An 11,400-nucleotide genomic window follows, 5' to 3' on the forward strand; every position below is an offset into this window, starting at 1 on the left:
ATTTCCTTCTCCAATGCATTAAAGTGAAAAGTGAAAGTGAAATCGCTCAGTCGTGTCTGACTCCTTGCAACCCCATGGACTGCAGCCTATGAGGCTCCTCCACCCATGGGATTTCCCAGGCAAGAGTACTGGAGTGGGTTGCCATTGCCTTCTCCAAGTCAAGTCTTTAGAAGACTGTAATTGCAGCCCAAAGGTCCATCTAGTCAAGGCTATGGTTTTCCCAGTGGTCATGTATGGATGTGAGAGTTGGACTATGAAGAAAGCTGAACACCAAAGAATTGATGCTTTTGAACTGTGGTGTTGGAGAAGACTCTTGAGAGTCCCTTGGACTGCAAGGAGATCCAACCAGTCCATTCTGAAGGAGATCATCCCTGGGTGTTCTTTGGAAGGAATGATACTAAAGCTGAAACTCCAATACTTTGGCCACCTCATGCGAAGAGTTGACTCATTGGAAAAGACGCTGATGCTGGGAGAGATTGGGGGCAGGAGGAGAAGGGGACGACAGAAGATGAGATGGCTGGATGGCATCACTGACTCGATAGACATGAGGGAGGCCTGGTGTGCTGCGATTCATGGGGTCACAAAGAGTCGGACATGACTGAGTGACTGAACTGAACTGAACTGAATTGCAGCCCTGCTGACACCTAAGTTCTACCTCAATGAGAGATTCTACCCCAGAACCACCCAGCCAAGTCAATTCTAAGTCTCTCACAGACACTGTGGGTGATACACAGATAACACCACCCTTTTGGTAGAAAGCTAAGAAGAACTAAAGAGCCTCTTGATGAAAGTGAAAGAGGAGAGTAAAAAGATAAGCTTAAAACTCAACATTCAGAAAACTAAGATCATGGCATCCAGTGCCATCTCTTCATGGCCAATAGATAGAGAAACAATGGAAACAGTGAGAGACTTTTTATTTTTTAGGCTCCAAAAGCACTGCAAATGGTGAATACAGCCATGAAATTAAAGGACACTTACTCCTTGGAAGAAAAGCTATGACAAACCTAGACAGTATATTAAAAAGCAGAGACATTACTTTGCCAACAAAGGTATGTCTAGTCAAAGTTATGGTTTTTCCAGTAGTCATGTGTTGATGTGAGAGTTGGACTGTGAAGAAAGCTGAGTGCTGAAGAGTTGATGGTTTTGAACTGTGGTGTTGCAGAAGACTCTTGAGAGTCCCTTGGACTGCAAGGAGATCCAACCAGTCAATTGAAGGAAATCAATTAAAGGAATTAAAGGAAATTAAATTAAAGTCAATTAAAGGAAATCAGTCCTGAATATTCATTGGAAGGACTGATGCTGAAGCTCAAACTCCAGTACTTTGGTCAGCTGATGTGATGAACTGACTCACTGGAAAAGACCCTGATAATGGGAAAGATTAAAGGCAGGAGAAGGGGATGACAGAGGATGAGATGGTTGGATGGCATCACTAACTCAATGGATATGAGTTTGAGTCAGCTCTGGGAGTTGGTGATAGACAGGGAAGCCTAGCGTACTGCAGTCCATGGAGTCGCAAAGAGTCAGACATGACTGAGTGACTGAACTGAAGTGAACTGAATTTTGAATTTATTGCAGATCATTAGAAAACTAATATAATGTCATTCAGCTTATTTCTTCATTAACATTCACTAAATTAATCCTGTGTATTGTGTGCTTAATATAGAGAGGACTAGATACAGCCTCCACCTTTATAGAGCTCCCTCTTGTGATAGATGAGAAAGTTAATGATTTTGACATAAATGCAGCCATCAAATGTCTTGATATGGGCTCTAGTCATATCAAATGATGATATGATATATTTTATTAAATTTTCTACTCAAGTGTTTTGTAACCTCCCCAATCCAGTGTCATTTCAATGTAAACATATATCAAGCACTTCATAATAAGGTGAAGGTTTGAAAACTTTTAGAACCATTCATCTTTTAAGATTTGGTGCCTTCAACTAAAATGTGTCCTTTAACTTTTTGGATTTTTTTTTCCTTTCTTCATGAAGAGGAGAAAGCAAATAAATGTTTAAAAATTTAGTGCAGATCAAATCCTTCACCAAACTCTCAACCCCTAAGTTTGAGGTATTGGTTTTCAATCTAAAAATGAAATACATTAAAAAAAAAAAAATCAAGTCACAGTGACATACTGCTTGATTTGTGCCTCTATGTCCTGTTTTCTTCCAAATGTTAACCTTATTCCTTTATGTCCAACCTTTTAACTCATCTATTGTGTTTTTTTGATTGAAATTGCATCTTTAGACCCATGAACGTTCCATGTGATCATTCACTGAAACTCAAGTCCTTAACATGTGCTATCTGTGGCTGGGATCCTGAAGAGCGGTGTGTCTGCAAAATTACTCTGTTAGAGTTCAGTTCCAAAGCCTAACAGAGAACTAACGTCTTACTTAAATGAAACCCTAAAGTGGGCTGGCTTTCTAGAATCTATTCTCTCCTCAATGTAACATCCAACTCAATGTTGCCACCGTCCTGGAGTGCAGGACCTCTCTCACCCTCTTCCTTCTTTGTAGTAGAAGACTGCTTACCATTTTAGAAGTTAAATGGTTAATTTTAGTTTCTCTGCGCTGAAGAGCATCCTCAGAATGAAAGTCTTAAGACAAGTGAGAACTCCAGATTTCTTATCCTGCACTTTTCCTGCTACACTTTTGATAGAAGTGACCTTCCTAGGCAACTGTTTTTTTCATGGATTTTGCTTTTTATTTTGTGCCACTGAGGTGGGTACAAGCAAGTACAGTACATTAAAGCTAATACATCACCCCCTGTCAGTGGCACCTTCCCTTTGGTACCCCTTTTCCTTGCTGATTTAAAACACTCAGTCCCCAGTGCTTATGGTTGAGTAGCAGGAAGCTAAATGATGTATTCCAAAGCTCTTAACATACTGCCTGGTGTAAATGGTCCATGTGAGTATTTCAGAAACGAAACGGAAGAGAAAAGAACATTGAAAACACTGAAAAGATTAACACCTTTTTCCAGCCTTCAAAGAAATCAGAGTGCACTGTATATATCCAGAATAAAACCATTTATTCTCTCCCGTTGAGACTTTTTATTCAGATTTTCAATTCTATGTGCATAGCATCCACATACTTATGGTTTGTTTCACTACAGAATTCCACGGAGGAATTAGAAGATGGAGAAGTTATGAATGGTATGCAGACAGAACTACTGACATCACCAAAAACTATGGATGTGTTGAGGTATTCTATTTATGTGAATAAGAATATTTTATTTCAATTGAATGTTTTTTTAACTTACAGTTGTTTTATTTTATAGAAAAGATCAAGATAAGAATACTTGAGTGAAACCTGATTCTAAAATTAATTGCTAAATTACTTTTCTTTTTTTACGTGAGAAATTCCTGACAAACATGTACAAATGAGCCTCAATCCTTCCAACCTTTTTCTGCAACCTAGATTTCTTAATTGTTTTTTTCTTCTGTTTGAGCTACAGCTTAAAGTGAACATTTCAGAATTCATTGTGGTGTGGTGTTCTACTTTGACATTAGCTCTTTGAATACTACTTTGCACTGCATTTTAACAATCTTGCAATATTTACTCTATGTATATAAAATGAACCTAGCCTATCAACCCAGATTTTTATGTTTTTAATGTAAGTAATTTGTATACAAAATCAGTTGTTCTCATGGTTATGGGCACTTGCTTTGCTCTGTGATAATTTTTAGCTCATCCCTAGCTACTGCCTGGGTTCAAGTCCCAGCTCTGCAGCTTATTAATTCTAGGAGCTTAGGCAAGTTGCTCGTCAATCTTTGCCTTAGTTTCTGTTACATAAAATGGAAATAAAAATAAAATAAAAAGGAAATAAAACTCCTTCAGAGTTAACTGTTAACTAACTGTTACCTAAAGACAAAGTTAGTTAATAAAGTGACGTGAACAGTGCCTGAGGCAGAGTAAGCCCTGTTGCTGTCGTTACCAATTTCAACATCATCATCATCTCTGTTTTCATCACTGTCATCATCATTTTTAAAGTTGCTTCAAAATTTGCATGAAAATTTTGTGTCTAATAGACTGTTGGCTTTAACACTGGAAAGTGATGCTTCTGAGATTGGTGGTCATTCATTCATTCATTTAGTCCACATACTTCTTTCATTCAATCCAGTTAGTTATAAATGCCAAGCATGTTACCTGGAATTAATGTAAGAAAAAAAAATGTGTGATCATCTTTTATCCCACTGCTTTACTGTGTAGATTTTCCTCAAGCTTATAATTTATGGCCATATGACAGTTACTCTTTATTTAGATTGTGTTTCTTTGATTAATGAGTTGCACAATATTAAAAACTTGATGCAGGAAATCTCTAGGGCCCTGTGTTTTTAGAAGCTTGATAAGATTATTTTTGGAGATAGACATAATGAATGCAATACTCTTATTCTGTTTGCCTTTAATTTCATTTTTCTTTACATGTTAGCTTTTTGGAAAGTTTGCTAAAGTCCCTACTAAGTATTTATAGAGTAAACAATTGTTTGCTTTACGGCTGCATGAAAAAATTAGCTAAGCTTTCTCTAGATACAAGGGATTCAGAGGAATGGAGTACAGGATTTTTAAAAAATAATATTTAATTAAAATATGTATTTGATTATCCCAACGGACTTTTTGTATGAGTTTTATTATCACTTTTAGCAGGCTAAGGAATTGTAATTGAGAGCAATTAACTTCTAGAGACCCAATCTACACCCACCACTCTTGTCTCCAAATCCTGACTCTAGTGTTACATGTTGTGTGTGCCTTCTCTGATTCCTGGGTGTTTTATTTCACTTTGCCTAACCAAGACTAGGAAACTTCATGTTGTGAGCACCAGTGTAGGAAAAGTCATCTGAAATTAAAGGCCAAGTTCAGAAAGTAGAGTGAGTGACTGAAGTCACTCAGTCGTGTCCGACTCTTTGCGACCCCATGGACTGTAGCCTGCCAGGCTCCTCTGTTCATGGGATTTTCCAGGCAATAGTCCTGAAATGGATTGCCATTTCCTTCTCCGGCGGATCTTCCCAACCCTGGGATCGAACTCTGGTCTCCCGCATTATAGACAGACGCTTTACCATCTGAGCCACCAGGGAAGTTGAGTGAGTGCAGACTCCATTAAAGACTCTTGAATGGAGGGAGGATGAGAAGAAATGTGAAACTAAGGGAGGGGTCAGGAAGCTGGGGTGGGCAGGTGACTGCAGCAGGAAGCCTAGAGATTAAATTGTAGGGGAGAATTCTTTATGTGTATAATGTATTTGTATAATGTTCTCTCTTTGTTTCTTTTATGCCAACAACTCTATTAGGAACTTATCTTAATTCCCTCATTGTTCAAATGAGGAAACATACTTTGGTACTTACTTTAAATGATTTACTCAGACACCTGCCTCAAAGCCAACAAAAGGATGCACTTTGTCTGTAATTTCATAAGTTAATATTTCCTCCCAAAACAAAGCATCTCCCTCTTCCTGCCCTCAGTTCTGTCTCTTCCTTACTTTAAACTAGTGGCCGATCACTGGATTGACTAATATTAAAGACACTGTGCATTTGTCTTCTGTGGAGAAGTTAGACTTACAGCCATTCATCTGCAGCCCCTGTTGTATTTTCTTTCTCAGGCTTCATGCCTTTCTTCTGGAAGGAACCAAGTGAAGCACTTTCCATCTAATTCTTGCCATAGCCATTCACAACAGGCTCATTTTAAGCCACTGATTCTGTACTTTCACTCATGAAAGTGAAAGTCGCTCAGTCAGGTCTGACTCTTTGCAGCCCCATGGACTGTCCATGTAATTCTCCAGGCCAGAATACTGGAGTGGGTAGCCTTTCCCTTCTCCAGGGGATCTTCCCAACCCAGGGATCGAACCCAGGTCTCCTGCATTGCGCGCGGATTCTTTACCAACTGAGCTATCAGGGAAGCACTAGGTAGCCACTGGTTCCAGTAACTATTCAAATCAATTTTGTCAGTCAGACCTTAGAACATGTAACTTGCTTAACACTATTCGACCTAATGCTTGATGACTATCTGCATTTGTGTTGGTAGATCTTAGAAAGTTCTATAGTTAGCTATTTTGAGTTTAGTGAAAGTTTCCAACTTTTCTCTTTGTAACTGAAATATTTTTTTTCCTTTGCCCTAGAGTTCATTTTTTGTCTCTTTTTCATAAGTCCTGCCGATCTCTTTTTTCTTTCCACTGCTCAAATAGCCTTCTCACCTCATTCTCTACATTTTCTATTTTCAGTCCACCTCCAAAATGTAAGTAAATGTGTATATACCCTGCTCACTCGTCCTTGAACTCTTTTCTGCTTTAACAAATAACTTTAATAGCATATTTTCACATCTTAGTAAAATCTCATTGTATGAGATGTGTATTCAGGTAACTGTGTCTAGCCCTCCTTGCTTTGTTTATCTTCCATGAGGGTCTTTATACAGAGATTTCCATAGAACACCACTGAGTATAAATAACACTGAGTGGTTTTATTTTTCCCCTTTTAAAATAAACTTAAAACATAGACTTGTCTATGATGTTTCCTTTTTCATATGGCTTTCCTTACCATCTTGAAATAAATAATGGATAGCAATTTATAAAGATCTGGTAAACATAGTCTGTAAAACTTGTAATGGTTGTCTATAGCACTAATAGATCTAATTCTCTAAGTATCTACATATTACAATCAACAAAATTGAAAGTCTTTTATGCTCCTTTTTTTGGGATAGTAATATTTTTGTGATAGTAATTTAACATGTGTCAAATATTATGCCAGCCAAAATAATTGTGACTGTCACATATAAAGAGAGCATAAATGTTTATTCTGAAATACTGAGAAAGATAATCTTACAAAGTTGAAATGAACCTTAATACTGCATCCCCCAAAAAAGTTTTAGTGTTTTGAAATAAGATTGATTACTTTAACAAATTATAGAATTTGCTTTTAAGTGAATGTAAAAATGCAAGGTTGATGATTACTAAAGAGTAGGTATCTGTCTGATACATAGAATTTATTATGTCTTACTCATTGGAAAAGACTCTGCTGCTGGGAGGGATTGGGGGCAGGAGGAGAAGGGGATGACAGAGGATGAGATGGCTGGATGGCATCACTGACTCGATGGACGTGAGTCTGGGTGAACTCTGGGAGTTGGTGACGGACAGGGAGGCCTGGCATGCTGTGATTCATGGGGTCTTATAAGTCGGACACGACTGAGCGACTGAACTGAACTGAACAGGAGAGGTTATGAGTGGGATAAAGAAATAGTTGCAAACTAGAAAAAAAGAATCCATAAAGCCATTCTAATTTTTTTAAGCTGAAATCTTATTGTCTAGACTAAACATTTATATTCCAAAACCCTCTGTATAAAACATATGAATGCTATCTATCAGCATGTGGATATTTAATGCACTTATTAAGAAAGATTTGTATTATGTTCTAGGTACAAAACTGTAAAAATATATTATAAAAGGTAAAGATAATAAAGTTTCAATGGTTAAACAATGTTGTAGTCTGTTTTTAAAAGTCTTTGCAACATTATAGTAACCCTAGAATGTGAATGCTTTGGTTTTAGTGTTTCTCACATACCTAAAAATGTACTATAAATCTGTTATTATATAAAAGTTATTTCTTTATGGTCCATTGAAAGGTACAGAACCTTCTCTTCCCACCAGACATTTTATATTCAGGACCTATAATGCATACTTATATATATTCATATAAATAGTATTTCATATACATATTTTTCATATGAAATATATGCATATACTCACACAGGAAATATAGAGAAGAATATATTTTATTCCATGATACTAGCACTGTAAGATTTATTTTTTTTCCTAACTTTTATTCTAGGGTTCTGTTATAACCTGCTTGACTGAACAAATTTTAAATATATCAGCAATATCTGAGCAAAACTCATTTGAAATTTATTATCAATTTTGAAATTCCATCATATTCCATAAATGTTGGAAGCTAACAGGCTCTTTTTTGCAGTTCTTAATGATAATAGGTTTGCAATGAAAACACATTAAAAATAAGCCTAATCCACTGATGAGAATATATTTAATGTATTTATTTTAGATTGCTGATAATTTAGGGAGTACTTCATGCAGAGTGAATTCATCAGGCACTTTGCGTTCTTAATGCTGTTCTCAACTTTCCAGCAAGGAGCCAAAATTTCCCCGTTTTCAATTTGGAGCAGAAAAGTATTTGTAGCAGCTGTAGCTCTTAATTTGACATCTAGTTTCAGGTCATTTTCATGTAAATAGGAAACAATAGACACCTACTTACAATTTCCATAATGGGGATGTTTGCTTCAACTTATCATTTTTCCTCTGGCAATTTTATTTTCTCTCTCTGGGATTACAGGAGCCAATAATTGTTCACGGTTATTATTTTTCATCTTTATAAACACTTGTTAGTTCCACTTTCTATTACTCAAAAGCTCACAACGCCTTGTATATTTCAGTCATATACACTGTCCATTAATGTTTCTGGCTCATCCTTTCCTTAATCTGGAGTAGGTTAGGCAGGTCAGGCTTTCTATTTCTTTCTGTAATACATTTTCTCCAGGCTTTGCAACTTCTTTTTATACCTTTAAAAAAAAAAAAGTAGAAGGTGAAAATTTGGAATTGTTCTATTGAATACAACTGATGCCTTATTGAAAGGCTAGTTCAAGTTTTGATGTATAAAGCTTTGAACATGCCAATATGTATTACCAACTGTGGCTTCACAGTTGTTTAAAATGTAATTTTGTGCTTTTTCTAATAAATACATATTTTATTTCATTTTTCCTCTGTTCTGTAGGAAAAGCCATACTTTATATTTAGGCATAGATATGCTTGATTCCATGTATTTTATCCTCTATACAGTAATTTTCAAGTGTGTCTCAATAGGGAGAAATTTCATTTTTTGTGTACATCTTTTAAAATATGTTGATTTATGCAGATTAAGTTAAGTAGGAAGTTATTTTTGTAGGTAGTCATTTCCATTTGTTCCTCTTCTAGGAGAAAAAATAAGAAATCAGATAGCCTTTTAAGCATTTTATTTCCTGGATCTTCTGAACATTCCAGCAAATCATGTACTCCTTTGATTTCATCTCTGCTGTTAAATTTACAGTAGTTGTTAAAATCCAAAGTTTTTTTTGGTTTTCTTTTTAATATGCCACATCTGTTGTTTTGTTTTTGTTTTGGCAAAGACTCATTTGTACTCTCTTTTTCTTTTTTTCTGTCCCAGTGATATGACAAGAACGGTGGAGATTTCTGGGGAAGGAGGCCCCTTGGGAATACATGTAGTGCCTTTCTTTTCATCTCTGAGTGGAAGGTAAGATGTTTTCCTTATATCAGAAGCTCATGCTAATGAAAAACTTGACTTGAGCTCATTTTCCCAAACATTTTTTAGAAGAGGATTAAGTGTATGTCTCTGTTATTTAGATGGACACCTCAGTACATGCTTCTATTGGCCACTTATTTGTTAGAAACAAAATAATATCACTTACTTCTAGGATACAATGGAAAAGAAATCATATTTTCTGTATTTACAATTAAGTAAGAAGTACTTTCTTAAAGTATTCTTATCAGTAATACATATAAACAGAAATCGTGGAAAGACTTTAACATGTGGTTAGATAAATACAGCAACTGAATTTTTAATGTTCAAAAATGCACTTAAAAGAAATATAATAATTCCAAATTGGTATTTCTTGATCTTCTTCATGTTTATGGAACTTCTAATAATAAATATTTTAATATTCTAAGTATATATCAGAAATTCAATATATTCTGATTAGCTAAGTAGCAAAATGCCTTTATTCTGTTTATTTTGTTCCAAAATATAATGTAATCAATCAAAAATAATTTGATACATCCTTTTGAAATTTTAAAGACAAATTTATAAATTCATGCTAGTAAGTGGTAATATTATTGTGTCACCGTTTCTTGAAATTCATGTCTACTTAACTGGATGTACGGAGAAGGAAATGGCAACCCACTCCATTATTCTTGCCTGAAGAATTCCATGGACAGAGGAGCCTGGCAGACTACAGTCCATGGGGTCACAGAGTCGGACACGACTGAATGACTATCACTCACTCCTCGCTAACTGGATGTAAAACTTGTTTTACTGAGGAGAATTAAAATGTGTGCCTGAGAGTTAACGTTAGTACCATTTTAATGACCTTATGAAACTAGTATTAGATATTATATTAGTTTTCAAGAGGATGGCTACCTTGAGGACTAGATTGACACTGACAAAGGCTGTCAAAAACTTGAAGAAAATCAGTTTCTCCCTGTTTGACATTATTTAAATTATTTTGTTAAATTTATTTTCTTAAATGTATCATTAAAAAGGCAAAGCACCTGATTTTAGTTTAAGTGTTCGAAGACCAGAAAAGTCAGTTGATTTTCCTCAAGGTCATACAAAATCCAAAATCTCCTGACTTGTCCTCACTCCATTGTTCTTTCTAGAACAAAACTTTCCCCAAAGGTTATATGTACTAATTTACTGATTCTGAATATTTATTCAATTTGGTCTGCCATATAGTGGCATGAGCAGATTTAGTCATGATATTTTGGTTGGCATCATTTTCAGCAGGTAGCCATCTGCTACCTGTAATTGCAAAGTCATCACCTTTTTTAGCAAATAACATCTGATGCCAAGCTCTTGCTGGAATGAATGTCCCCTAAAAAGAAATGAACTGAAAAGCTAGTGGCTCTTATTATCTCATTTCCTGTATGTGTTAATAAGCGTGTTTATAAATGTTATGGGTTATGGCACAGGACAAGCTGAGGTTGTTTTTGATAGACAGAGCAAGTATTTACCCAGTTGTCACAAGAAATTCTAATGGCTTTTGGCAGAAGTGTACTGATAGAGCTTTGTGAAATACCAGCGTGGCTAAATTACTAGGCCCTTTAGCTTAATGAGGCCGGAATAGAACACAAGATCATCCCAATTTTCAAACCATGAAGAAATATATAACATGACAGTCACCCTACTTCAATTTCAGTCGTTCAGAAAACAAGTTGACCCTCTAGACTAGAAATCACCTTCTCTCACTTCAAATAAGGAAAACTCACTACAGTGTATTGATTTGCTCCCTGCTCCTTCCTGGTTCTGATTTCTAGCATAAGCCTTGTAGAACAGGAAGAAGAATATTGGACTTGGACTTGAAACAATTGGATTTGGATCTCAGTGTTCTCTTTTGAATAACCTTGGGCAAGTCCCCTAAACTTGCCTCTTGTGAATACTTACTTCACATCAAGATTGTGGGGATTAAATGGCATTAAAAATATTAATACTCCTTGTAAAACATACAATCTATGAATGTGTAAATTATTAGGATTATTACTGTTTTGTCTAAAACAGAACAGCCTGGTGCAGAAATGAACTTTTATAAGTTCATGGTCAACTTTTCAGTAACTTTGTGAAATGATTGTATATATTATATA

At 35.8% G+C, this 11,400-nt stretch overlaps 1 protein-coding gene across 2 annotated transcripts in view; it reads left to right on the top strand.

Annotated features, from left to right (window-relative positions):
* Positions 1-11,400, top strand: part of PARD3B (par-3 family cell polarity regulator beta) — a 1,088,076-nt gene that overhangs the window by 555,693 nt on the left and 520,983 nt on the right. For both annotated transcript variants that reach the window (XM_010861024.1, XM_010861023.1), the window contains exons 5-6: positions 3,111-3,199; positions 9,191-9,277. In XM_010861024.1, coding sequence (XP_010859326.1) covers positions 3,111-3,199; positions 9,191-9,277 — 176 coding nt within the window. The remainder of the gene's footprint in view (positions 1-3,110; positions 3,200-9,190; positions 9,278-11,400) is intronic.

The sequence above is a fragment of the Bison bison genome, unplaced genomic scaffold (genome assembly GCF_000754665.1).
Source record: "Bison bison bison isolate TAMUID 2011002044 unplaced genomic scaffold, Bison_UMD1.0 scf7180017864471, whole genome shotgun sequence".
In the NCBI taxonomy this organism is placed as follows: Eukaryota; Metazoa; Chordata; class Mammalia; order Artiodactyla; family Bovidae; genus Bison; species Bison bison.